This window comes from Piliocolobus tephrosceles, chromosome 9 (assembly GCF_002776525.5).
Source record: "Piliocolobus tephrosceles isolate RC106 chromosome 9, ASM277652v3, whole genome shotgun sequence".
NCBI lineage: Eukaryota > Metazoa > Chordata > Mammalia > Primates > Cercopithecidae > Piliocolobus > Piliocolobus tephrosceles.
The window spans coordinates 36,647,476-36,673,340 of record NC_045442.1 but is presented as its reverse complement, the minus strand read 5'-3'; the positions used below and the strand labels follow the sequence as shown (position 1 = coordinate 36,673,340).

General features: G+C 51.1%; 1 protein-coding gene across 2 annotated transcripts in view; it reads right to left on the bottom strand.

The window, feature by feature from the left end:
- The window catches only part of SLIT1 (slit guidance ligand 1), a 186,967-nt gene that overhangs the window by 45,007 nt on the left and 116,095 nt on the right, over positions 1–25,865 (bottom strand). For both annotated transcript variants that reach the window (XM_023206301.3, XM_023206302.3), the window contains exons 5-18: positions 21,741–21,812; positions 20,549–20,620; positions 19,912–19,983; positions 19,214–19,377; positions 16,467–16,614; positions 15,918–15,989; positions 15,291–15,362; positions 13,147–13,218; positions 12,317–12,460; positions 5,046–5,209; positions 4,184–4,207; positions 3,901–4,045; positions 3,204–3,278; positions 2,867–3,010 (exon numbers count right to left, since the gene is read on the bottom strand). In XM_023206301.3, coding sequence (XP_023062069.2) covers positions 2,867–3,010; positions 3,204–3,278; positions 3,901–4,045; positions 4,184–4,207; positions 5,046–5,209; positions 12,317–12,460; positions 13,147–13,218; positions 15,291–15,362; positions 15,918–15,989; positions 16,467–16,614; positions 19,214–19,377; positions 19,912–19,983; positions 20,549–20,620; positions 21,741–21,812 — 1,440 coding nt within the window. The remainder of the gene's footprint in view (positions 1–2,866; positions 3,011–3,203; positions 3,279–3,900; positions 4,046–4,183; positions 4,208–5,045; positions 5,210–12,316; positions 12,461–13,146; positions 13,219–15,290; positions 15,363–15,917; positions 15,990–16,466; positions 16,615–19,213; positions 19,378–19,911; positions 19,984–20,548; positions 20,621–21,740; positions 21,813–25,865) is intronic.

Genomic DNA, 25,865 nt, shown 5'->3' with positions numbered 1-25,865 from the left:
CCCAGGAGACTTCCTAAAACCTAATCCATCATATCACTCTCCAGCTTCAAGTCCACTAACGGCCTCCAAACTGCCCACAGAGTCATGCTCAAACTCCTTACTCGATCTGAGACCGTGTCCACCCAGACCCGGACCATCTCAGCCCCTTACTCTGATCTGAGACCATGTCCACCCAGACCCAGACCATCTCAGCCCTGGCACCTGCCTGCCTCCCCAGAGATGGACCAGCCCTCAGCCTGCTACACCACTGTGACAGTTCTCTAGAATACTCTTTTTCCTCATCTACATCTGGGAAAACTGCTGCTCATCTTCAAACACCCAGCCCAAGCCTGATGCAGTGGCTCATGCCTATAAAACCAGCACTTTGGGAGGCCAAGGATTACTTGAAACCAGGAGTTTGAGACCAGCCTGGGCAATATAGTGAGACCTTCTCTCTACAAAAAAAATGTAAAACTTAGCCAGGCATGGTGGTGTGCACTTGTAGTCCCAGCTGCTTGGGAGGTTGAGACGGGAGGATCTCTTGAGCCCAGGAGTTCAAGGTTACAGTAAGCTATGATGGCACTACTGCACCCCAGCTGCCTGGGAAACAGAGCGAGACCCTGTCTCCCTAAACAACAACAACAATAACAACAAAAACCCAGCTCAATTTCACTCCTCAACCAAAAGTAAAAACAAAAACCAAGCCAACACAGAATAGCCAACTCACAAAAGAAATTAAAATGGTTTACCAACATTCACAAAAATGTTCAATGTTACTACTAATCAAAGACATTTAAGCAATATTGATTTTTTTGCCTGCCAAATTGAAAAAGAGTGAAAAATATAATAATAATAATAATAATGACGTTCAGGATCTGTGACAGTCTGAGTGACTGGGCACTTCCACACACTGGCAGGAGATGCCTTTGTACCCCCCTGGAAGCGCATTTGGTGAGATGTATCAAAATCCCTAAAACACTTCATGTTTTCACCGGACTACTCCATCTTTAGGAATTCCTAACAAGAGTATCATCATGCATTATCCATGAACTTCACAATAAAGATATTGTCACAGAATGAGCGTGTTCCCCTCCAATCCCTATGTTGAAGTCCTAATCCCCAATGTGATGGGATTAGGATGGGGGGTCTTTGGGAGATGATGAGGTCATAAGGATGGAGCCCTCATGAACGGAGTCAGTGCCCTTATCAAGGAGATCCCAGAGAGCTCTCTTGCCCTCTTTCTACCATGTGAGGACACAATGAGAAGTCAGAAGTCTGCAACGCAGAAGAGGGCCCTCACCAGAACCTGTCCATGCTGGCACCCTCGTCTCAGATTTCCAGCCTCTAGAACTTCTGTTGTCTATAAAACTCGCATCTGTGGCACTTTGTTATAGCAGCCTGAACTCACTAAGGCAGGTATCAATACAACACTGCTTATAAAAAACAAAATAGAAACAGCCTACTTTGCCAATAATTATATAATACCTAGTCATTCAAATTGATGCAGAATACTTTTTTTGTATTAGGAATTAAATGTAGAATGGAAAAAAATTTTAATATGTAACAGTGCTCATATTAAGTTTAAGGAAAAAGCAGGTTACTAAATAAAATGTACTATTCCATTAGAATATTTCTGTATGCGTGCATGTATGCACGTATGTATGTGTGTGCACACGTATGCATATGCAGGTTTACAGATATGTAAAAGACTGGAAAGACAGTTGTTTATACCAACAATTAACAGTGGCCATTTCTGGATAGTGATGGAGTATGGGCCCTTCTCTTCTCTGTCCTATTTTCCTTGGAAAGAATGCAGCTGACTAGACAGCTCCCATGCCCACATTTAAGGAATACTAGGTAAGCTTAAAGAAAAATGAGGCAGCCTGTAGGAATAGCCTGGAAAGATGGCAAAGCTATATTCACAGGTGAAAACAGCAAGCTGCAAAACATACTGCATAATAAAATTTGCTTTTTGTAAAATAAAGGAACAAAAACCCACAGGGAGTCCCGTCACACATTGATCTACTTCTAAAATTTCCATGATACATGCTCAGAGACAAATATCCTGCTGCAGATTTGGGACTTACACCCGGGCAAGTGGCTTCCTAAAGCTGTGGTGTCCAATATGGTAGCCACTAGCCACATGTAGCTATTTAGATTTAAATGCATTAAAATAAAATGAAATTCAAAATTCCGTGCCTCAGTAGCACTAGCCACATTTCAACTGCTCCACAGCCACATGAGGTGGCTGGTCTGGACAGCGTAGACATGAAACATTTCCATCTCTGTGGGAGATCCGACGGACTGCCCTGTCTATGGGACACGCTGCACACCCACAGGATCATCTGAAGAGCCAGCTCTGCTGGGGCAGATGGAGGGGGTGTCCTGCATCATAGAGGAGTAGGTGACCCCAGGATCCCACTGAGCTCCAGATTTGGTCAGCTCAGGCTGGGCTGGGGGTTATGGGATCCCAGCATCTCAGGGACAGTGCAACATCGCTGCTCTCCCATCTACACCCACTAAGTCACCCTGGCAAGGTCATCCAGCCCCTCCTGCCTGAGTAGTGCCAGCCACTCCTGAACTCATGCTGTGCTCTTGCAGCCTGACCAGAGGGCAATGGGAAGGGACCTCTAGGAGGGCCCACATGTCTCCATCCCTTGATGCCAACCAGGCATCAGCCCCATGCCCCAGGGTACAAGAGAACAGGCCTCACCATAGAGTCACCAACACTTGATTACCTGTCCCAACACAGTCAGGATCCTCAGTTCTCCCCATCTGCCTGCAAGCTGGGCCCGGGGGGGGGCCCCTCCAGCCTCTCTCTTCCTTCCCTTGGCTTCACCTACCTCCTGCAGCTGGCCCACCCTGCTCCCCAGCCCTGCACACTCACAGGGTCCTCAAGCCATCCAGACCCCGGAACATGCCGCTCCGGATGGACTCCAGCTGGTTGGCAGTCAGGTGCAGCTCGCTCACAGAGGCTGCGCCCTCGAAGGCCCCATCTTCAATTTCTGACACCTTATTGTTGCTCAGGTTGCTGGGAGAAGAGGTAGGGGGGAGGATTACACGTGGCCAGCACCCAGGAGCTCAGGCCCCTCCCTTCCCGCAGGCAACACCCCCACGCACACAGCCCTGGCCCCCACATTGGGAGCTGTCCCCACCCTGGCATTTCCCTTCTCCATCCCCGGCCAGCAGCCCAACAGACGCCTTCTCGCCAACGGGTAACTCACATTTTCTTCAGATGTGTAAGTTTTTTAAACATCCCAGTGGCCTCCAGGATGGAAATCTCATTGTTATTCAATCGCCTGTAAGAGGCAAGAATGAACTTGCATGTTCACAAATGATAGACATTTCAAATCCCTTCCAAACTGAGAATATTTGGGACTCAAACAGAGAAGACTCCCGGAAGAATTTATCTGGCAAAGCAAACTGATCCTATTGAAAGGAAGGCTGGGCCTAGTACTGGGAGAGGATATGAATGGGGATATTTTTAACATTAGAAATGCCACGAAAAATTTACAGACGTAAATGACAGATGCTTGCAGGCATCTATGCACATAGACATATGTGTACACAAAATCATGTTTTTAGATAGAGGAATAAAAATAACAAAAAGTTTTGGAATCATGCCCCCAAAAGAAGACAAACGCGTCGTTGAGAAAAGCCATCCCTGATTCAGGCTGGTGACCTGCCCTGAGTGCCAGAGACTGGCATCTGCTTTTGAGGGGTGAGGGGGTCTGTGAATAAAGCAGAGGGCAGCAGGGGTGGGGTTTCTTCCTGCCCAAGCCAGCAGCTGGCATGTCCTGAGCCAAAGGCTCCAGTGGTTCAGCTCCAGACAGGGCTGGACCAAGAAAATCCTGGAGTAGGCCAAGGAGGGTTAGTGGTAGCTAGAGACAGGGGAGGGCTGGTGGGGGCAGGGACCCTCACAGTTCGGCCGTGGACTGGGGGATGCGCTCAGGGATCTTGGTGAGCTTCAGGCTGGAGCACTCCACCACGCTGGCCTCACAGCGGCACTTGTGGGGACAGATCACGTCACTGTTGCACTCGCTGTTCAGCTGGTAATCCTCTGTGCCTGCCATGAGAGGGTGGGGGCAGGGGCTGAGGGGTCCAGGGCAGGCTCCCAGCAGTCTGTGTCAACCAAGGCCCCCAGCCTGCCCACCCACTGCCACCATTCCCACCAGGCTGGCCTTGGTTCCCCCCACTCTCTTACCTGGAATGAAGTATTGCTCTTTGGCTGGGGAGAGAAGCAGAAATACCACAATGCAGGAATCAGCCAGGACCTGTAGTAACAGCCCAGGCCCCAGCCCCACTGCTCAGCTGAAGGCACCCCAGATAGGGCTGAGGAGCCCATGTGCCTAGTCCCTGTGTGCAGAAGGGTGAGCTACAGAGCACGCATGTTCCTTGCCCAGGCTGACGCTGAGGATGTCGCATCCAATTAAACCTCTTGCAAGGAGTGCCAAAACCATCGAGCTCCCACTTGCAATGGCACACGGTGGGGACTGTGCTAACTTTACAGGTGGGGATGAGGTACAGGTGGCGTCAGGTCCTTGACCAGGATCTAGGCTCAGAAGCTGCCCCGCACTGTCCCCAGCCAGATGCCATGTGGACTACAATTGCTAAGGCTATTTCTGCATTCCAAAGCCTGGAGGAGGCTCCTAGCTCACCAAGGAGGGTTCCCAGGCCTCCTGAGTGTCTTAAAAGACTTGACAACAAAGGCATAAGAGAGAACTGGCTGAAAGTGGAGGAACCTGAGGCCTCCCTCTGGGACCTTCAGCAAGCCTTGCTTCTTCCCTAGGCCTCAATAAAATGAGGTGAGACTGAACTACCTTTCAGATCAAGTCTAGAATTTTGGGCCCACACCCTCCAGCCTGGATTCACAGTCATGAAAGACACCCTTGTGGGAGCCATCCAGGAAACATCAGGGGGTCCCTGAGCAGGCTGAAGACAGACAGACAAGCAGACAGGTAGGCAGGCAGGCAGGCAGGCTGGTAGGGAGGCAGGTAGGTGAACAGGTGGGCAGGCGGGCAGGTATGCAGGTGGACAGGTAGGCAGGTGGGCAGGCAGGCAGGTACCTGAGCACCGGAACTTCTTGCTCTTGATCTGCCCGATGCGTTTGTTGGAGAGGCGCCGGGGACTGGCACAGCGGGCCCCACTTGTCTCGATGGGATTGGTGCGCAGGAAGTCTGCCAGCCACTTGAGGTTACAGTCGCAAATGAAAGGGTTCTGGGCCAGGTGCCTGTCCAAAGCAGGCAGATCAGCTATGAGAAACAAGGGCTGAAAACCCACGCTGACCTCCACCTGGACAGGGCCTTGTTGTGGCTGGGGCCAAGGAGGCTGCCTGTGGCCTGGAGCCTAGGGTTGGCCACAATGGGAAAGGGAGAGTGGGGTGAACCCCCAGGGTGCAGCCCACCAGCTCTGGAGAGGTCCTGCCAGTGCACTACAGGGGAAAAGTCTCTGCCACCCGGGGCTTCCTGCTGTCCCTGTCCTACTCCCCATCAAGCCTCATTCTGCCCCCTCTCTTTCCACTCACCTTTCCCTCCCTCTGCTCTGCGGCATTTCACGAGCATGAGTGGAGACAGGAAGGACCCAGAGACTGGCCAGAGCACCCCTGGCCTTTCACAGGCAAGGAAGCCAAGGCCCAGAGAAGGTAACAAAACCCAGGACTGCAGGTGCCCAGGCCACAGCCTCTGACCATCCCCAGTGGCCACGGGCCCTGGTTTGTCCCCTTTCCTTCAGACTCAGGTAGCAGCCTGTCTCCTATAGAGAGTGCTGGGGCCAGGGTGGCAAGGCCTGCTGGAGTCCCTGGGCTTTACAGGGAGTCACCATCCCCACCCCAGACCACGGGAGTGACCTCTCCTTGACCATTTTACAGCTGTCTCTCAACACAAAGAAAACTCAGAAACCATGACTGAGCAGCCCCCTCCTGGGGAATCACTCAGATTCTCTTGCAGGCTGCCTGTGTTGTCAGCAGGATAAACCTGGGGATGGTAGCAGGGAGCAGATGGCCGTGATGTGTGCAACCCCATGCTGGCATGCCCACGGGCGGGCTCTGACAAACAGTGGGTTCAGACCAGCCACCGCTGAGCCACCACAGCACTGGGCATGCCCTGCTCATGGCTGTCCAAACCGAGGCAGCCTGGGAAGAGTGTTCCTACACCTGTCCTGGCTCTGGACAATCGCTTGAACCCGGGAGGCAGAGGTTGTGGTGAGCTGAGATTGCGCCACTGCGCTCCAGCCTGGGCAACAAGAGCGAAACTCCGTCTCAAATTAAAAAAAAAAGAAAAAGAAAAAGAAAAAGAAAACAAAGTACGGGGAGACAGAGCAGCGGGCCAACTCAAAGGGACTTGCCCTGCCATGCCACTTTTCCTCCATCTAAGTGCCATCAGTTCAGGCCATCTGACTTACTGGTCTCAGCCCAGGCCCTTGCAAGGGGCTGCAGAACTCTCCAAGCAGAAGAGTAAACCCTTGCCCAGGGTCTGTGCCCAGCTCAGCTCAGACCTTGGCGGTGCTCTCTGTCGTCCATCACCTCCTGGGCTCTGCCCTCCGGCCCCCGGTTGGGAACTGGGTCCCCGCCACCTCTCCTTTGCAGTGTCCTTCCCTATTTCCAGCCTGAGTTCTTGCTCCTCTCAGCTCCACCAGGTGGACCAGGCCCCTCCTATCTCTTCTGCATCAAGCTCAACATTTATTTCCCCTATTAAACTTTCAGTTTCCACAGACAGGATGTGTTTGCTGATATCCTGGAGGCAGAGTTTGTAGCTAATTTAAAACATACCAGGATTTAAGGACTGCTTATGACTCCTCCCCAGCTGCCCATCCACATCTGCCTGTGACTTAGTGCCCCAGCCCCTGCCTGAACCACTTGCTTCCCTTTATTACCATCTTGGCAGAAAATTGTGTAAAGTCAACCTAATTGTGTTGTTTAGGCATGTATTAAAATACTCAAGGTGTGTGGCATAGAATATCTCCTTCCTAAAAACAGGCTGTGCCAAAAACAACCTATAAAACTTGAACCACGCACAGAGACAGGTGGCTTCTGTGTAAACTTTAGCATTTTATACAAATTAGAATTTTTAGCAGTTTCAAAGGGCAGGAAGCTGGAAAGGGAAAACACTCAGGAGGAAGAAAAAAAATCCGTTTGGGAAAAAATAATCGTGTTAAAGGAACACCCAAAAATGTGCTACATATGTGGCCATGCAGCTGCCTCTGTGAACAGTTTTGGCAGTGGAAGGAAAGGAAGAGAGGACTAATTCTCAGTGTCTTTCTAGATATATGCATTAAGGAGTCACAGCTAAAAATCTTTGGAGGCAGAGGATCAAAATCATTAGTCATTAGGGAAATGCAAATTAAAACCACAATGAGATACCACTTCACACCCACTAGGATGGCTAGAATCAACAAGCAAAAAAAAAAAAAAAAAGACAATACCAAGTGTTGGTGAGGATGAGAATGAGAATGAGAGAAATTTGGAGCCCTCATAATACACCACTGGTGGGAATGCAAAATGGTACAGCCACTTTGGAAAACACTGGCAGTTTCTTTAAAAAAGTTACACAGGAATTTACCATATGAACCAGAAATTCCAAAAAAAATGAAAATGTTGGCCTGGCTCATGCCCGTAATCCCAGCACTTTGGGAGGCTGAGGCAGGTGGATCATGAGGTCAGGAGTTCAAGATCAGCCTGGCCAAGATGGTAAAACCCTGTCTCTACTAAAAATACAAAAAAAAAAAAAAAAATTAGCCAGGTGTGGTGGTGAGCGCCTGTAATCCCAGCTACTCAGGAGGCTGAGGCAGAGAATTGCTTTAACCCAGCAGGTGGAGGATGCAGTGAGCCGAGATTGCGCCACTGCACTCCAGCCTGGGCGACAGAGCAAAATTCCATCTCAAAAAAAACCAAAAAAGAAATGAAAATGTTGGTTCACACAAAGATTTGTGAGTGAATATTCAGAGCAGCATTGTTCATAATATCCCTAAGGTGGAAACTGCCCCAAATGTCCATCACCTGGAATGGACAAGCAAATTGTGGTCTATTTACACAATGGAAAAATTATTTGGTGATCAAAAGGAAGGAACAAAGTACTGATACATGCTGCAATATGAATGAGCCTCAAAAACATTATGCTAAAGAAAGAAGTCAGTCACAAAAGATGACATATTGTATGATTCCTTTTTTTTTTTTTTTTTTTTTTTTTTTTTTTGGAGTCAGGGTCCCAGGCTGTCACCCAGCCTAAGTGCAGTAGTACAATCAGCTCACTGCATCCTTGGACTTCTAGGCTCAAGGAATCCTCCCATCCCAGCCTCTTGAGTACTTGGGACCACAGGCATGGACCACCACACCTGGCTAATTTTTAAGAATTTAGTGTAGAGATGGGGATTTCACTATGTTGCCCAGGCTAACCTCAAACTCCTGGCCTCAGGTGATCTGCCCACCTCAGCCTCCCAAAGCACTGGGATTACAGGTGTGAGCCACTGCACCTGGACTACACAATTCCATTTTTATGAAATGTCCAGAAAAGGCAATCTACAGAGAAAGAAAATAGATCAGTGATGGCCAGTGGCTGAGTCTGGAAATGGGGACAAGGGATTTTGAAGGCAAGGTGATGGAAATGTTCTAAAGTTGAATCATAGTGATAGTTGAACTCTGGAAATTTACTAAAAATCATTGAATTGTATACTTAGAACAGGTGAATTTTAGTATGTAAGTTATACCTCAATAGGGCTATTTCCTTTTTTAAATGTTAAATCTCTTGGGGCAAGTAAAACTGCAGCAAAATCAACAGTGTTGTTAACACAGGAACTCGGCCACAGATCTTGGAGCTATGGACAAATCAAACATGATTTGGTAAATTTAAATCTGCTCAGGTTTAATAAAATAAAACTCAGTCAAGAAGCTGAACCACTTGAGGTTCTAATAATATTACTTGATTAGTACCTTGGATTTATATTTCTTTTATTCTTGTTCCACATTGCAGTCGTTAACATCTAATAGATGTACATGAAAGTTCAGTGTTGCTTTACAGCCTTCAATAATGAGTTCTGTTCTTACAGAAAAAGCACAATTAAAGGGGAATCTAAGTAATTTCTCGGTGATGGTGAAGAGATGCCTGAGATCAAATTCCTGTTTTACAGAATGTTCTGCAACACTGAGTGTGTCACATAACCTCCCTCAGTCTCTGTTTTAGGTAAAATCAGGATGATAGCACCTATCTTCATAGCATCTCTGTTAGGTATTAAGATAATACATGCAAATAACAATGGCTCACATGAGTCTCTCACTCCATTCCCCATCCCCAAGGTTTTCCTGTGTGTGGGTCCCTGGCCAGTAAATCTCCTTAGCATGTTTCTCTCAGATATTCTGCCAGCTGCTTCAAATAGTCCACCTTGCCAGTGTCTCCCTGTACCCTCTAATTTCACATACTTGGCAAAGTTTCCCCATGGGGCTTCCTCTTCATCTCCCTGGCTATAAGTAAATTAATTAGCAGGAGTTGGGCTGCAGGCGAATTTGTGGGCTTTAATGAGTTTGTCTTTGTGGCTGACATCTCTGGTGATGTGCAGAGTCCCCGGGGGTCCCGAGCTGTACCTTTTACTCAGCCTGTTTGGAACCTATCCCAATACCCCAAGTAGATGTTATCTGATGATGAGCACTGCCTGGCACAGACAGGGGCAGGGATGACAGCGACAACAATGGACACAGCAATATTAATAATTAATGCTCATCAAATGCACACCACAGGACCCACAAGTCAGCACATCCCGTCTTACTGCAGGCTCAGAATTAAAGATGTAGAATGAGAGGACCATTTATGTGCCTAAGTGTAACCACACAGCAGATGAGAATTTTCCTTACGTGGAAACATTCCAGTTAAATATAAGCATTCCGTTTTAAAGCATAGTCACAACTGCATTAGAAATGAAAAAAGAATGTTAGAATTCTGATATGGTTTGGATGTTCGTCCCCACCAAATCTCATGTAATCCCCAGTGTTGGAGGTGGGGCCTGATGGGAGGTGTTCGGATCGGTGTTCGGTGTTCAGTTGAATTTGTATCAGTCTACTTTTGTGTTTCTATAAAGGAATACCTGAGACTAGGTAATTTATAAAGAAAAGAGGTTTACTGGGCTGACAGTTCTGTGGGCTGGACGAGTATAGTATCAACATCCACTTGGCTTCTGGTGAGGCCTCAGGAAGCTTACAATCATGGGAGAAGGCAAAGCAAGGTTAGGCATGACAGTGGATCCCTTGTGACTGGCTTGGTGCTGCCCTCGTGATAATGAGTAAGTTCTTACTCTGAGTTCATGCAAGATCTGGTTATTTAAAAGAGCATGGCACTCCCTCTCCTTCTCTTGCTCCTTCTCTTGTCATGTGACATGCCTACCCTTGCTTCACCTTCCACCATGATGGTAAGCTTCCTGAGGCCTTACCAGAAGCCAAGCAGATGTTGGTGCCATATGTGTACACCCCACAGAACTGTCAGCCAAGTAAACCTCTTTTCTTTATAAAGTACCTACTCTCTGGTATTCCTTTATAGTAACACAAAAACAGACTGATACAAATTCAAAATCACCATTTCAGGATTGCTAATGAATTAATGGATTCAAGCACTGAGATCAATGGCTGTTTTTATTACAAAAGGGAGACAGCCAGACATCTGTCTGCCTCCTGATGGGAAGTCCACAACCCCATCTATAAAGTCATCTTGCCAAATAAATCAATCAAAACTGAACCTGACCAAGCTCCTAGATCCAATTTTCAATCTGCAGGACACAGAGGGGACAGAGGAACATGTGAAACTACACCACAGGGATGCAATAAAAAAAGTGTTGACCCTACAGAACCAATGATGCAGTATCTTCAACAAATGAATTACAAGGAAAAGGGAAATGGAGAGGACACATAGATTAAAAGCAACTTAAGAGGTACATCAACCAACATAAACCAACATCAGCCAATTATACTGCACAGGCTTTATTTAAATCCTGATGTTGTGGCTAACATCTGTAGTCCCAGCTCTTTGGGAGGCCGAGGCGGGTGGATCATGAGGTCAGGAGTTTGAGACGAGCCTGGCCAACAGGTGAAACCCCATCTCTATTAAAGATACAAAAAATTAGCCGGGCATGGTGGCGGGCACCTGTAATCCCTGCTACTTTGGAGGCTGAGGCAGGAGAATCACTTGAATCCAGGAGGTGGAGGTTGCAGTGAGCTGAGATTGTGCCATTGCACTGCAGCCTAGGTGACAGAGCGAGACTCTGGCTCAAAAAGCAAACAACAAAAACAAACAAACAAAAGAATTGCATAACATGCAAGAGACACTTGGAAATTTGAACACTGATTAGATACTCAATGATATTAAGGAATTAATTGTACAGGATTGGAAGCTGGGTGATGAAAAATAGTACTCTGTTTTTCTTTTTTTTGAAACAGGGTCTGTCTGTTGCCCAGGTGGGAGTGCAGGGGGTGTGACCACAGCTCACTGTAGCCTGAACCTCCTGGGCTCAAGCAATCATCCTACTTTAGCCTCTCAGGTAGCTGGGCCTACAGGTGTGTGCCATCACACCTGGCTACTTGTTTTTAAAAAGTTCTTGTGGAGATGGGGTGCCCAGCCATGTTACCCAAGCTGGTATTGAACTCCTGCGCAATCCTCCTGCCTCGGCCTCCCAGAGTATTGGGATTACAGGCATGAGCCACCATGCCTGGTCCACTGTATTACTCTTCATCTGCTTATAATTTTCCACAATAAAATATTACAACCAATTATCAGATTTACTGCTCTCTGATTTTTTATTCACAGTCACCATTGTCATTACTGTATTTCATCTGATTTGACATTAAGAATTGTAAGAGGCACTACTATTTTTTGTACTATCAATAAAAAACAAAATGCTGCCAACTAAGTGATGTACCACTGATTATAACATGCATCCCAGTTTCAGAGCTGTTAATGTGGAAACAAACATGTGTCTTAGAATCAATGTGATATATTATCATCATCATCACCATCAATATTATTGTTAGCTAAAGCCAGCATTTATCAAGCACTTGTAATGAGCTAAGCTTTGTACAAACATCCTCTTTAATCTCATAACAACCCTACGGGAAGGCGTCCCCATCTTATGGATAAATAAAAATGAGGCCCAGAGAAACTGCCCAGAGTCACACAGCCAATAAGAGGCCTAGGTGGACTTTGAACCCAGGAATGGTCTAACCCAGGTCTGTGTCCTTCCTCTGTGAGAGGCCACCCCCAGTGAGCCCAGCAGCCCAGAGCCAGACAACTGCCTGTCCCTGGAGGCTGCAACCTCCCCCAGGCCCACCTGCTGGGAGGGGGGAAGAAGAAGGCATCAGGGCACTCACAGAGTCTGGATGGCCCGCAGGGAGGTGAAAGTGCCCTTGGCGAGGCTCTGGATCTTGTTGTCATACAGGGAGAGCAGCGAGAGGTTCTGCAGGTCCTGGAAGGCATCGGGCCGGATGCAGTTGATCTTGTTGGCATTCAGGAGCCTGTGGGCAGAGCCAGGACCAAGTGGTGAGGAGAGAGGCTTGACATGAGACCCATCTCACGTCCTGGGCACCTTCTTTGGCCCCAGCCTGCGTTATTACAGGGAGGAGCCCACAGGAGCAGGCCTTCTCCATGCACAGGGACATCTCAGTCAACCCACTCTCCTCTTTCCGAGAACTGCTTGAGATGCCCTGTGGGATTCTGGGAAAGCAGAGAGCCACCTTGCAAAGGCATTTTGGTTGGGGCGGGGGGTCTCCTCCTCCTTCCCAGAGGTCCATTGGGTTCCCCAGATAGCTGAGTTGGAACATTTGTGTTCTGTGCCTCTTGAGCCCTGGGAGAAAATCCTTGCCTGAAAGTTCACGGTTCAAGGAGGCCGAGCTGGCCTGGGTGTCCCCCTGCAGGAGAAAGCTCTGTCTCCAGCCACACCTCCTCAGGAGCATGGGCTGAGTCTCAGGAGCCTCTCTGCTTCGGCATCCTGTGAGCAGCTGTGAAGCTGCCTCAACCTCCCTCTCTAGCCTCTACAGAGCCCTGGAGACTTTCTCAGCCCTAGTGGGTCTGCCTGTCTTCCAAGCTCATTGTCTCAATTGAGTTCCATACCCCAAAGAGGCCGAAAGGGACAGCCTAGCAGGCCAGAGGAATGCTGGCCCTTCCCCGGGTCCCACCCAAGACACCCAGGATTCATTCTTACAGGAGCTGTAGGGTGTATAAGCCTCCAAACACACCGCGGGGGAGGTCTGTGATCTTGTTTCCATAGAGGACCCTGGAGAAAAGGCAGCAGAGAGGAAAGTTATAGAGGACAGCCCACCAGGGCGGTAACACAGCTCTGCAGATGGCCCCAGCTCAACAGTGCTGCCCCTAAGCCATTTACATGAAGCACATCCTAATGGTGTATATTTGTTATAGCAACTTGTCCACCACCCTCACACGTGGACCCCACAGAAGGCTGCAAAGGGGTGCTTCCTGGGAAATTCATCTAGTCTAGAATCCAAAAGGAGATTGTTGAGAGAAGAGAAAACCCCATGGACAAGAATAACTAACATATTTTCAGAGAGTTACAGGAAAAAATAGAATGCCAGACGGCACATGCAGTGTGAGATCCGGATGGTGGGACTTCAAGCATTTTTTTAATATACTTTAGCATTTTCAAAGTTTTCTGCATTGAGCATGAATTCCATGTATAGATTTTTATAAAAAACAAAAGTTCAAAAAAAACACATGTAGACACGGGTGGGTTCAGGGGGACAGTGAAAGCATCCAGGAGGTTTGGGGAGGGGGGTTGTATGCCATTCCCAATATCATAATCGGACCCCACAAGCTACCCTCGTAAATGTTCAGGCTGAGTAAAAAATCCTGGGTACTTCTTCTTCAAACGTGGCTTCGAGATCATTCCTGGAACGGGGCACAGCAACAGCAAAGGCCCTGCAGGGGAGCTGTGTGCGCCTGTCCTGTGTGGACAGGTGACAGGGCCAGTGTGGCTGGAATGGGTTTGGAAACAAATGGGGCGATAGCTTGGGCTTTACCCAACCAGCATCAGGAAGCCATTGAGACAGCATCAGATTCCCGTTTCAGAAACACCCCTCAAGCTGCTGGGTGGGAAATGGAGCAGAGGGGGCAGGAACTGAAGCAAGGAGGTAAGATCAGGGCTGGCCGAGATAGACAGTGTTGGTGGGGTGTACTGGAATCATCCATTTCCTATATGCAGGGAGGAGGCTGTGACCAGGTACCCATGAACAACAGAAAACAACTTGATTGGGTTCTTCACTTTTTACCTTTTTAGACTGCCATGTTCCAACTTAGGAGAGCTTTATTCACTTCTCAGAGGAAGGGCCCTGCCTTTTGGCAGGCTACTTTCAGAATCTGATCTCCTCAGCCAATGACAACGATCCCTCACCAGGCTGTCATGTACAGCTGTGTAGGGTGTATACTGCACAACTTCAGGGGTGCCATTCGCAATTAGCCCCACCCTCTACTTGGACTCTGCTCCAAGAAAAGATGGCATGCACAGAAGGCACTGAGCTGGCAGGCTCCCACACTCCCCGGGGGAGTTCCATTCTGTTGTACTTGCCAGGCCTCTAGTCTATGCCAAGCATGTGTCCTGGGCTGCCAAGGAGCAGGTGAAAACACTTATCCCCTAGAGTAACAAATGGCCCCTCCTACAGGGAACTCGCCCAACTCCAGGGCACCCTGAGTGTGCTCTCCGTACAGACAAAGTGCTGTAGGACCTCGGAGCGAGGCAGTCGGTGAGTGGGAGATGGGGGAGCTTCACTACCTTTTGTATGCTCTATTGACAGACTTCCCCAGTACAGCCTGAAGGAAGGGAAATACTGGAAGGAGGAGCGGGCAAATACTGTCTAAGCAGCACCCACCACATCTTGGGATTCATCACATTTGGGATAAAAGATAGCAAGGTGTGGCAGATGTTATAACTGGAGCTGGTGCTCACTGGCCCTGCGGTGACCGCAGAGGCCTCAGGAGCACAGTACACTGGACTTCGGTCTGGGGGACGGGGCCAAGATGGTTGTGCAAAGAATGCTGGGAAAATCCTCACCGTGGCAGGGAGTGCATCCCAGTTGCCAGGGGCAACAGCTCTGCCTAGCTTCTCCACAATTCTCCCGCTCCCAGTGTCAGAGGGTCCACCAGTGAGGAAGAGGGAGCTGGAACAGCAAACCCTTTGCAGCCAAAGGATGACCCACTGAGGCTGGGGTGGGCAGGGACTGTGTGGAGGGGGGCATAGCCCTGCTCCTCCTCCTGCGTCCACCAGGGCCCTGGGCCCTGCCAGCCTCCTCAGGGGATGCCCTGGGCCGCTGAGGAAGCCTTGGCACTGCTACTCACAGCGAGTTCAGGGAGCGGAGGCCCTGGAAGGCGTCGGGTGCAATCTCAGCAATCTGATTGTTGCTCAGGTCTCTGCAAAGTGAGCAGAAGGAGAGGGGCCTCTGAATCCCTCAATGGCCACTGAGCCCTGCCCAGTCCGCTCTACCTCCTAGATGCCATGGAAGTAGGGTGGAGTGCTTTGAAATGAGAATAGTGAGAGGCCAGATCTTTCCTCCATTTGAAAAGCCCATGGCCGCTATTTCCCTGTGCAGTCCGAGGCCTGGGCAGGAGGGGGCACTCCAACTTGGGAAGTTATGGACAAAGCTTTCCCATGCATCCTAGTAGTCTCCTGGCCCCCTCCCATCCTTCATTGCTCCTATTGGTACCCAAGCTGAAATGGGAGGATGACAAGCAGCTCCCGTCACAGGCCAGGCTCAGGCTCAGCACTCCCTTCAGGCCTCACGATAGCCCTGCAAGGAGGTCCCCGCATCACAGCCAAGCAGCCTGAAGGGCAGGAATGCCAGGTGACTGGCTCAGGGCCACTCAGCTGTGGGGTGCTGAGTTAGGGCCTGCCCCAGGGCTGTGGGGCCACCCAGGATCTCCATCAGCCTTGTACCAGCTCCCCAGGAAGCACCGGGAGGCACTCACATCCTCCGTAGCTTTCTGTAGGGTGAGAAGGCTCCGGGGGGGATGGACTTGATGCCATTGAGCTCCAGGCGTCTGCGGAGAAAAAACAAAGGGGAAGCACAAGGGCCTAGGTCAGCCCAGCCATGGGTGTTATCTGCTAGGCTCATCTGAACAAGTCTTTGGCCCCTCCTGCCCCTGCTTCCTTCCCCCTTCCAGAAGTTGAAGTCTGGGGTAAGGATGCTGGAACAGACAGACAGAGTGCTGACTGGAGTTCCATTATCCCAGGCGTTTGTAACTGAAAGGGGCCCACAAAGGATGCTGAGAACCCGATTCTAGCAGACTCACACCGCTGGGTGGGACCACAGAGGGAACTCCCTCCCCAGCCCTGCAGAGTTTCCCAGTCCTGGACACAAAGCTCAGCCCAGCAGGGGCAACCTGTGCCTTCTCCATGGTCACTGAGGGGTCTTGGGGCAAGCCCTGAGGCAGTGCCTACTCCAACTCTTCCCTGGCCCTCCGGAGCCAGGCCAGCCGAGCGGCTGCGCCCCAGCATCTGCCCTGCCCTGTACTCACATCTCCGTCATGGTCTCTGGCAGGTTGGCCGGGATGGCAGTGAGACCTTTGCCACGACAGTCCACGATGCCATTGCTGCAGGTGCACATGGCCGGGCAGGAGCCGGAGGACAGGGTGCAGGTGGGCACGCGCCCCGCTTCCCCCTGGCCTGCAGAAACAGGGGGGTGTGGCCTCAGGCTGTCGTGCATCAGCACCTCCCTTGAGCCCAGATACAGACTGATGGATGGGACAGGGTGCACGCTGCAGTTTCTCTGGATGAGGATGAACCAGAGGGGATCACTAATGAAATAAGATTCTGGACTTTGGTATAACTCTGTGGGCACCTGGCACACAGTAGGTTCTTGTCAGATGTTTGCTGAACTTGAATCTGAACGGAACTGCACTGGTGTGTGATTCATACACTAAGAAATCCTTGCCTAGAATTCTGAAGCTCTGGATTCTAGTCCAAGTCACTTAACACTTCTGAGCCTGAATTCCCTCATCTGTCATATGAAGGTGATAATGACTGTTTCCTAAACACTCAAGCACTTACTCTATGCCACATTCTATAATAAGTGTGGTACATGCAGTATTGCACTTAAACTTAAGAGGAGCCTATTACTGTTACCGTTCTACAGCTGAGAAAACAGAGTCCTCGATATTAATTAATTTGTAGAAATTCTCACAGCTAATAAGTGGTAAAACCAGGATCCAGCCCAGTGTCTAAAATCAGAGCCTTTAAAAAACTGGAGGTACAATTTATACAAAGTGCTCTTTCGGAAGCATGTAGCTGGTGGAACCACTACCTAGACATAGAACACTTCCATTACCCAAGAAGATTCCCTCCTGCCCCTTCCCTAAAGTAACCACTATTCTGAGATCTATCACCAAAGATTTGTTCTACTCGTTTATGAACTTCACATAAATGCAACAGTAGTTTCTCTTGTGTCTGGCTTTTTTTGCTTAATATACAATCTTTGAGATTCACTATGTTGCTGTGTGTATCAGTAGTTTGTTCTTTTTCATTGCTGAGTAGTATTCCATATATGGATATATCATAATTAGTTGGTGGACATTCAGGTTGTCTCCAATTTGGGGCTATTATGGAAAAAGCTGTCTTTAATATTTTTGGACATTTTTGCAGGAAAAAATGCACACACCTAGCAGGAGTGGCAGGGTCACAGGGTGGACAGACGTTGAGCCTTAGTGGATCCTGCTACACAGTTCTGCAGAGTGGTTGAGCCAATTGATACCCCCACCAACATTCTAACTTCGAATATTTTCCATGGCTGCCCCAAAGGGTGGGCACCAGAACCAAATGCGACAAAGCTACATGGATTCCTGGCATATTGTGACAGTGGCCTTCAAAGGAAAAGGGTTGCCAGGCCGATGAGACTCTAGAGTAGAAACTAATGTCTGAAAATAGAAACCACAATCTTCCAAATGCAAAGGAAAAGGTTTCATTTCAAAATAAAAATTGTCCAAGTGATTAACCCATTCCCATTCCTAAAAACTGTGGCAGCTGCAATGATGCAGAGGCAGTCCTGGCTCACACATGAGACATACCCGCATGTACACACACACGTTTTCGCACACAGACACACATACACACAGCTGCATGCACACACACACAGCAGTGCTGAGCATATTGGTGTTCAAGCCCAGCCATTGCTCTGGGTGTCTGCCAGTGCAGTGGAGGAGGTGACAGCCACAGCCAAGAGCCTCATACTGAGGCGGGGAGGCTGTGCCTAGGAGATGCTTTCCTTCAGAGCTCTGTGTGGCTGGCAGGCCCAGTCCACGGGTTTGGGAGAAACAGTCAGCCTCTAAATCCTCTGTCACAAATCTGAGAACTGTCCATTCATTCAGCAAGCATTTCCTGTGCCAAGCAAAGTGCTGAGGATGCACCAGAAACACAATGCAGGACCTCATGTAGGATCACAGAAGGCTCCCTGGGCCCTGCAGGGTGAGGAGGAGTCAGCAGGTAACAAGGAGGGAAGGGTGTGCCCAGCAGGGGAGCAGCCTGTGAGGTCAGGGCTGGGGGCACCTACACCAGGAAGGGGCAGAGGCAGGCACAGCTGGGGAACCTGCAGGCAGCAGGAGGCAGGGGAGGTGGCGCTGACCCTGGTCAGGCTTGCAGAGCCTGAGGGCAGTTCAGACTCTCAACAGAGAGAGCCAGGTGAGTAAACGAGCAGTGACCGCCCAGACTTGTGGGTTCTTTTTGTTCTTCTGGCTGCAGTATGGACATCAAAGGGGCCAGGGAGGATGTGGGCAACCGGCTATCACAGAACCCCAGGGGGAAGGTGAAAGGGTGTGGGCTTTGAGGCCCACCTCTTTTGGAGCCAAGTTTAGAGGGCCCAATTCAATGACTTGTCTAGGCAGCAGAGGTGAGGCGATCGGAGGAGGGAGAAGAGGGTGATAGCAGGGGCAAGGAGCCCAGAGGACATCGGAGGAGGCACTGAGTAGGCCAAAAAGAGGATGAGGTGGAACAAAGGAGGTGATGAGTGGACGAGGCAGTGAGGGAACAGGAGGGAAAAGGAGAGGAGGCAAGAAGTGACACGCAGAGACAAAGGCCATGGTGAGAATGGGAGGTGATAGATGGGGCAGGAGGGGCAGACAGTGGGTCCAGGAGGTGATGGGTGGGGCCAGGTGATGGGCGGGGTCAGGAGGTGATGGGCAGGCCAGGTATTAATGTTGAGGTTAGGGGCGGGAACAAGAGGCAGGGCAGGAGGCACTGGACAGTTGAGAGCCCAGCAGGGGCCTGCACCCACCTGAGCAACTGAACTCACTCTTCTGGACCTCTGCCACATTGAGGCCACGCAGGCTGGCTGGGCCCGAGCACTGGGTGAACAGCCCGATGGTTGGTCGCTGCCTCAGCCACTGTGAGAGCCAGGCCAGGTGGCAGTCGCAAAACAGGTGGTTGGAGTGCAGGCGGCTGCAAGAGGACAGGATGGCTCACAACCCATTTGGAGCCCCCAACCCAGCCAGATTGTGAGAACTCCCAACCTCAGGCAGGTGGCTGGTGCTGTGTTCAAGCCAAACACAGTCTACATTTAGTCAAGTAGGCAGCTCAACTCCAACCCGGGGATTATCCACAGCCCCATGAAGATCCTGCTGCTGTCCCTCGCCTCCCACATGCTCTGGGCACAGCTGTGCCCAGCAAAGCCCAGGTCATCGCACTGACCTCGTACAGGCTCACTGCCCCAAACCGCCTGGCTCATTTTCAAGCACAAAAACAAATCATTTGTTTTCCAAGGAAAAATCAAATTAAGTGGCACTGGATGCCCTGCAATTATATAACTCCTTCCACCTCCGACTGCATGGAGCCCCCAGCCTGGGCTGGCCTCTGGGGGTCTGAGGGAGAATGAGCTCCATGACTTGTCTGCAGAACCTTCTCCTCCTGCCCCCACCCACCCCCAGCATCAGCTGGGCTTTGACGCCCCGCTCCCCGCTGCCCCGGCTGACTCACAAGGTCCGTAACTTGGGCATGTGGTTGAAGCTGGACACGGGGATGGTGGTGATATTGTTGTTGTTCAGGGTCCTAAATGGGAAAAACCAGAGTCATTTAGCACCTGCCCAATAGACGATGTGGGACAGGGCCGCCCTGCTAACGAACGGGGAAGCGCTCGACCTTAAAGTGGACCAGCACGGGGCTGGACATGGAGGGGCTAAGCTAAAGAGCACGAGGCATATCCCACCCCACAGGAAAGCCCTGAGCTGGGATGGTGACTGTGAGCCGATGGCACCATAGACTCCAAGGCTGGTAGGATGGAGACACGGAACAGGGCGGGTGATGGGACATGTCCCAGGCTTGGGTTGGCTTGGAAGAAAGGGTGGGGTTTGGATAGGCAGGGGGGAAAGGGGGAAGCATTCCAGGCCAAGTGCCAGAAACCCTTGGGTTTCCTCCTGAGCAGATTACATTGGGACACACTGCTTGCCGCAGGCATGACCCCATGAGTGCTTGTCCTCCCCTCCTCCGAGGTGCTTCTAGGAGGGCAGGTTTCACCCTTCCTGTCTCCCTGACGCCCGCTGCCCAGGCTGTGGCACTTGGCACCCTCATAACAGGGCCCTCCACACCCCTCCTTCCTTTTCTATGCTTTACTTACAGCACCTCCAGCCCCCGCAGAGCACGGAAGGCCCCTTCCTCAATGCAGTTGATCTGGTTCTTGTCCAGCTGTCTGTGAAGGAAACAAAGGTTGTAGAGAGAAGGGCACATTGCCTAGAGTAACGGTGTCCAAACATTGTGACCACGCGCTGCATTCATTCAAAAGAAGCACCCCCCTAGTTGTTTGTTGCGTGTATATGTGTCAATCCAAAGAGTAAACATTAGTAAAAACTTAACTTTTTTTTTCTAATTTTCAATTAAAATCATAAATATAAGTAAAAGTTATATTCTTCTACTCAACCTTACATTTCCCTTGGGGAGCAGGCAACCCCCTACACACACACACATTTTGCAGACCACCTAGTGGGTGCTGGCAACTGAAAAATGGGAGAGTCACAAAGCAGGGGCATCCAGAACTGGCAAACAGATTTTTCAGCCTGAGTGCCAAAGAGGTTGACTAGAGGTGGCTACCTGGAGTGCTGTTGTCAGAGTAAACTGAAGCTGTGAGGTGAGCTCTGTGGGAAAGAATGTGGTGATTGATTATCAATGTCTGCCACAGGCGTGGGAGGGGGTGTGTGTGACAAGCATGCCAGGCATTTGCCATCCCTGCTGTGGTCAGACCTCAGGGAGGTGGTAAGCCTGGACCAGAATAAATTTGAATAGTAATAATTATAAGCCATTACAATTAAATATCATTTGACAAAGCATATTTATTTCCATGTCTCATTTAAACCTCAGAAAATGCCTGTGAAGTAGATCTGATTATCCCCATTTTCCAGAACAACACATCGAGGCTCAGTGATGTTCACTGACTTGCAGCAGCATATGTGACATGTAACTAGAAGAGAAGATTCAAACCCAGCTCTCCCAGCCCAAATATGAGGTGGGCACAGACACTGTGCCGTCGAAATGGACTGAGAACATTGCCTACGCTGATAACACGCTTCACCAAGTCCCCAAGGGCCCCCTCCATTGGCTCTCACACGGAATCGCAACCAAGGGAGAGGCAAGGGCTGCCTGTTTCCTCCAACCCCAGATTATTCCAGAAGACCATGCTGGCACCAACCCTCTGAGAGCCCAGGTCAGCTCCCTGGCTGCCTGGACTACACAGCTCACTCGGGTATACCCTGAGGACACTGCCAGGAGTGGCCCTGGAGCTCCTGCACCCTTCTCCCTCCCAGGCCTGTACTCACAAATTTTTGAGGTCTGTAGCTCCCCGAAAAGCCTTCCTGGGGATTGCCTGGATGGCGTTCTCACTCAAGTCCCTGGGAGGATAAAGTCAGAGGGAGAGAAAACACTGGTCAGAAAAGAGGTTCCTGCAGAGTGGTGTGATGAGTCAGGGAAGCAGGGCAGGTGGGCTGGAGGGCACTGAACCGGCCACTGCTGCACCCCAGCACCTAGGACAGCGCCTGGCCCACAGAGGCCACTCAGCAAGCATTTGTTGAATGAATGAATGATGAAATTAGAGAGACACACCATGTCCTGGAGGCAGCTCAGTCCCCAGCCTCCCCTTCTCTGGGCTGGGGGCTTGCAGCTGGAAGGAGAAGCCTGGGGCAGCTATGACCAGCCCTGCCAGACCCCACCTGATGTAGTTTGGATATTTGTCCCCACCCAAATCTCATGTTGAATGGTAATCCCCAGTGCTGGAGGTGGGGCCTGATGGGAGGTGATCCAGTCATGGGGGTTGATGCCTCCTGGTTTGGTGCTGACTTCTCGATGGTGAGTGAGTTCCGGGAGCTCTGGTTGTTGAAGGGTGTGGAGCCTCCTCCTCCATTCTCCCTCTCCATTCCCCCATGCGAAGTGCCTGCTTCCGCCTCTGGCTTCCACCATGAGAAAAAGTTCCCTGAGGCCTCCCCGGAAGTAGATGCCTTTGCTTCCTGCACAGCCTGCAGAACGTGAGCCAAGTCGATCTCTTTTCTTATAAATTACCCAGTCTCAGCACTTCTTTATAGCAATACAAGAATGGCCTAATGCCCACAGAAGTCAGCCCACCGGACCCACAGAGGCCAGTTCAGCCCCCCACAGCATCGTGCAGGGCTGCAAAGGGGCACACAACAGAAGTGCTTCTGGAGGGGGATTGATGACCACTGTCTGGCACCAGACTGGGAGGGACGGCACCCTGGGCCGTCTGTGGTGGGTGTGCCTGGGGCTTACGCTCTGTATCTTATGCTGAGCAAGCTGACTCAGTAAGGACAAAATTGGCTCCGTGACCCAGCCAGCCAGTGGCCCACCCAGGTCTTTAACTCCAGGCAGGGTCTGACTCCAAACCCGGTGCTCTTGGGGACTGCAGGCAGCAGGGCACCTCCCAGAGCCCAGGCCACAGGGAGTCAGGAGAACACAGTGGGGCTGGGATCACTGAGGACTTCACAACTCCCCATGAATGCTGTGATGTGAGGGAGGGGACGCTGTCGGGACTGCAAATCCTCAGCCTCGGTGACTGCCAGGCCAGCTTTGGGGCCCTTCCTCCACTCCCTGGCAGGATTGGGCCTCTGACACCTGTCCACCTGCCTCTCTTCCCTCTCAGCAGCCTCCCTGGCATCCACAGACGTGTGCAAACGCCCCTTTCCAGGTCAGCTTTTCCTACTCACAGCCACACACCCCCCAGGCCGGCACTGCCCTGAGTACTTCCCAGGAGCATAGCGCGGATACGATCACCATCCCCATTATACAAAGGAGAAAAGGGAGGCTCAGAGAAGCTAAGCAACTTCTTCCAGGTAATCCAGCTGGTGGGTGGTGGCTCCAGAATTTGAACCCAGGCATTCAGGTCCCAGAGCCCCAGCTTGTACAGCAGCCCTGGGGGTAGGAACTGCCATTGCGCCCATTTCACAGTGGAGGAAACTGAGCTCCAAGATGTGAAATAACTGACCTGGGTTGGACCCAGGCTCCTTGCCCCAGAGCCTTGCCCCAGACACACTGGGGTCCTGAAGGTGAACAACCAGAGGCGGACCGTCCTGATGTAGGCCCCAGTGCTGGGCAATTCCACAGCCCCACCTCCTCCTCCTGGGCCAGGCCTGTGGGTTTTGACAGTGCCCTTCCTTTCAGCTCCTCACCACACAGGGTCCGAGAACGCAGCCCACAGCCCCCTACCCCGCCGCACACTGCCCCTTGAACTGTCAAGGCCACCGCTGCCCTGTCTGGGTTTCCCTGTTGAGAAACCTAGCGGTGGGCACAGAGCCCTGAGTCAGAAACGTAGGGGGCAGCTGAGCTAGAGGGCACTGGACCGGCCGCTGCTGCATCCCAGCACCTAGGACAGTGCCTGGCCCACATCAGCCACTCCGCAAGCGTTGAATGAATGAATGAATGGATGAATGAATGATGGAACTAAAGAGAGGCACCCTGTCCTGGAGGGAGCTCGGTCCCCAGCTACCTCCCCTTCTCTGGGCTGGGGACTTGCAGCTGGAGGGAGGAGCCTGGGGTTTGAGTCCTGGCCCTCCCCTTCCTGGCTGTGCATCTGCAAGGCACCCTTTCCCTCCGGAACCCAGTTTCCTCATGCACAAAATGGGAAAAATGAAAGCCTGGCAAAGCAATTGCCTGCCAGTCCCCACAGAGTGGGCACCAACATCTGTGCACTCCCTCCCTCAAACCCAGCCCCTCCTGTCCTGTCCCCCTACAGCCTTCAGAAAAGCAGCCAAGTAGCTGTGTCTGAAGGGGGCCTTGGCACCATCAGCGCCCCTCATTCTTGCTCTCTCTCCTGGAAGGGAGATGATTCAAGCCTGCAGCATAGACACAGCTGTCCCTCCTCCAGAGCCGTCCCACCTGCCATCCCTGAGGCATCTCCCCTTCCTGCAGGGGAAGCTTCCTCCTCCTGCGCTCGCCCGGCCCCACCTTCCCTTCCTGCTCTCCACATGGCATCTTTGGTCTCCGATCTTGGTTACCTGTGCCATATCTCCAGCTCCCCTGTGTAGTCTGTCAATATTCCCGGAGACATTCCCCAAATTCTACCCATTTAGAAGCTGCTCCCCAGAGGGTCCCCAGTGGCCTGCTCCCCACTGCCTGTCTTTATGCAGCAACTCCCCCAGCCCCATGTGTCTTGAGAGGCGCATTTCAGTCTTTGCCTGCCTAATCCTTGTTATCATCTCTTCCTTGCCTAGAGAGCTCCTTGGCTGCCACATCCTCTTCTTAGTGTCTCTGTTTCATACAAAAAATTGCTACCCTGGTGGTGCCTGCGGTAATGGCTTGATGGTTCTCCTGGTCTGTGGACTTGTGGGCTTGTTCTCTCCATCTTCCTAAGTGGGGTGCTGCCACTGAGCAGAGTGGGCTGGCAGGGAAATCACTGAATTTGGAGCAGGGCTGTGCAGGCGACACAGGAAACAACAGACTGCCCACACTGGAGTTCATGGCCACGTGAGTTCCTCAGTAACCAGGAGCCCGGGCTGACATAGGAGCCCAACATGAAACCAAACCCGCCTTGATGGAGTGCCCGCAGGCACAAGTGACCGGGCTGGGCTTGCAGATGCAGAGCTAACCACATGCACATGGTCTACCCTAGAGCACTCACGCCCAGAAGAGGGCACAGATGGGAAACCAGCGAGTGGACCTTCAATCCTTCACTCCAGAAATGTGTACTGAGAGTTGATGGTCTGCTGGGGACCCCCAAAGACTTGCTTTCATGGGGTGTACATGCCAGCTTTCAACAATGGCTGGAGGAGCAGTACTGCCAAAGAGATGGGAGAGTGCAGAGAAGTGAGTGAGCAAGTCTGCCGGAGGGAGGAGAGGTGATCTCTGACCGGATCTTACAGAGTTGATGCATCCCAGACAGAAATGAAAAATGAGGAAACGGCGTTCTAAGCAGTGGTAACGGCATGTACAGAAGCCCAGAGACGGGAAGGAATGAGGCAGGCAGGCTGGGGGAATCTCATGCGGTTTGGTATGACTGTTGTGTGGAAGTGGGAGGTCGTGGTGGTTAAAAGGCATCCATAAATTCTTTGACATTCCTCCCTTCAAAAGACAGAGGCTCATTCTCCTCCTCTTGAATGTGGGCAGGACTCAGTAGGTCACTTCTAAAGAACCACATATGATGGAAGCGGTAATCAATAACCTCCAACACCAGATCATAAAAGACACTGTAGCTCCCTTATTGCTCTCTGGGAAAACCCAGCCAGGTCACAGGACACTCAAGCAGCTCTCTGGGGAGGCCCACATGGAGAGGAACCGAGGCCTCCTGCCAACAGCAGGCACAGCCTTGCCAGCCCTGTGAGCCAGCCATCACGGAAGAGCATTCTCCAGCCCCAGCTGAGCCTTCAGATGACGCAACCCCCCAACATTGTGATGCAATCTCATGACAAACCCCAAGCCAGAACCACCCAGCCACCTACAGA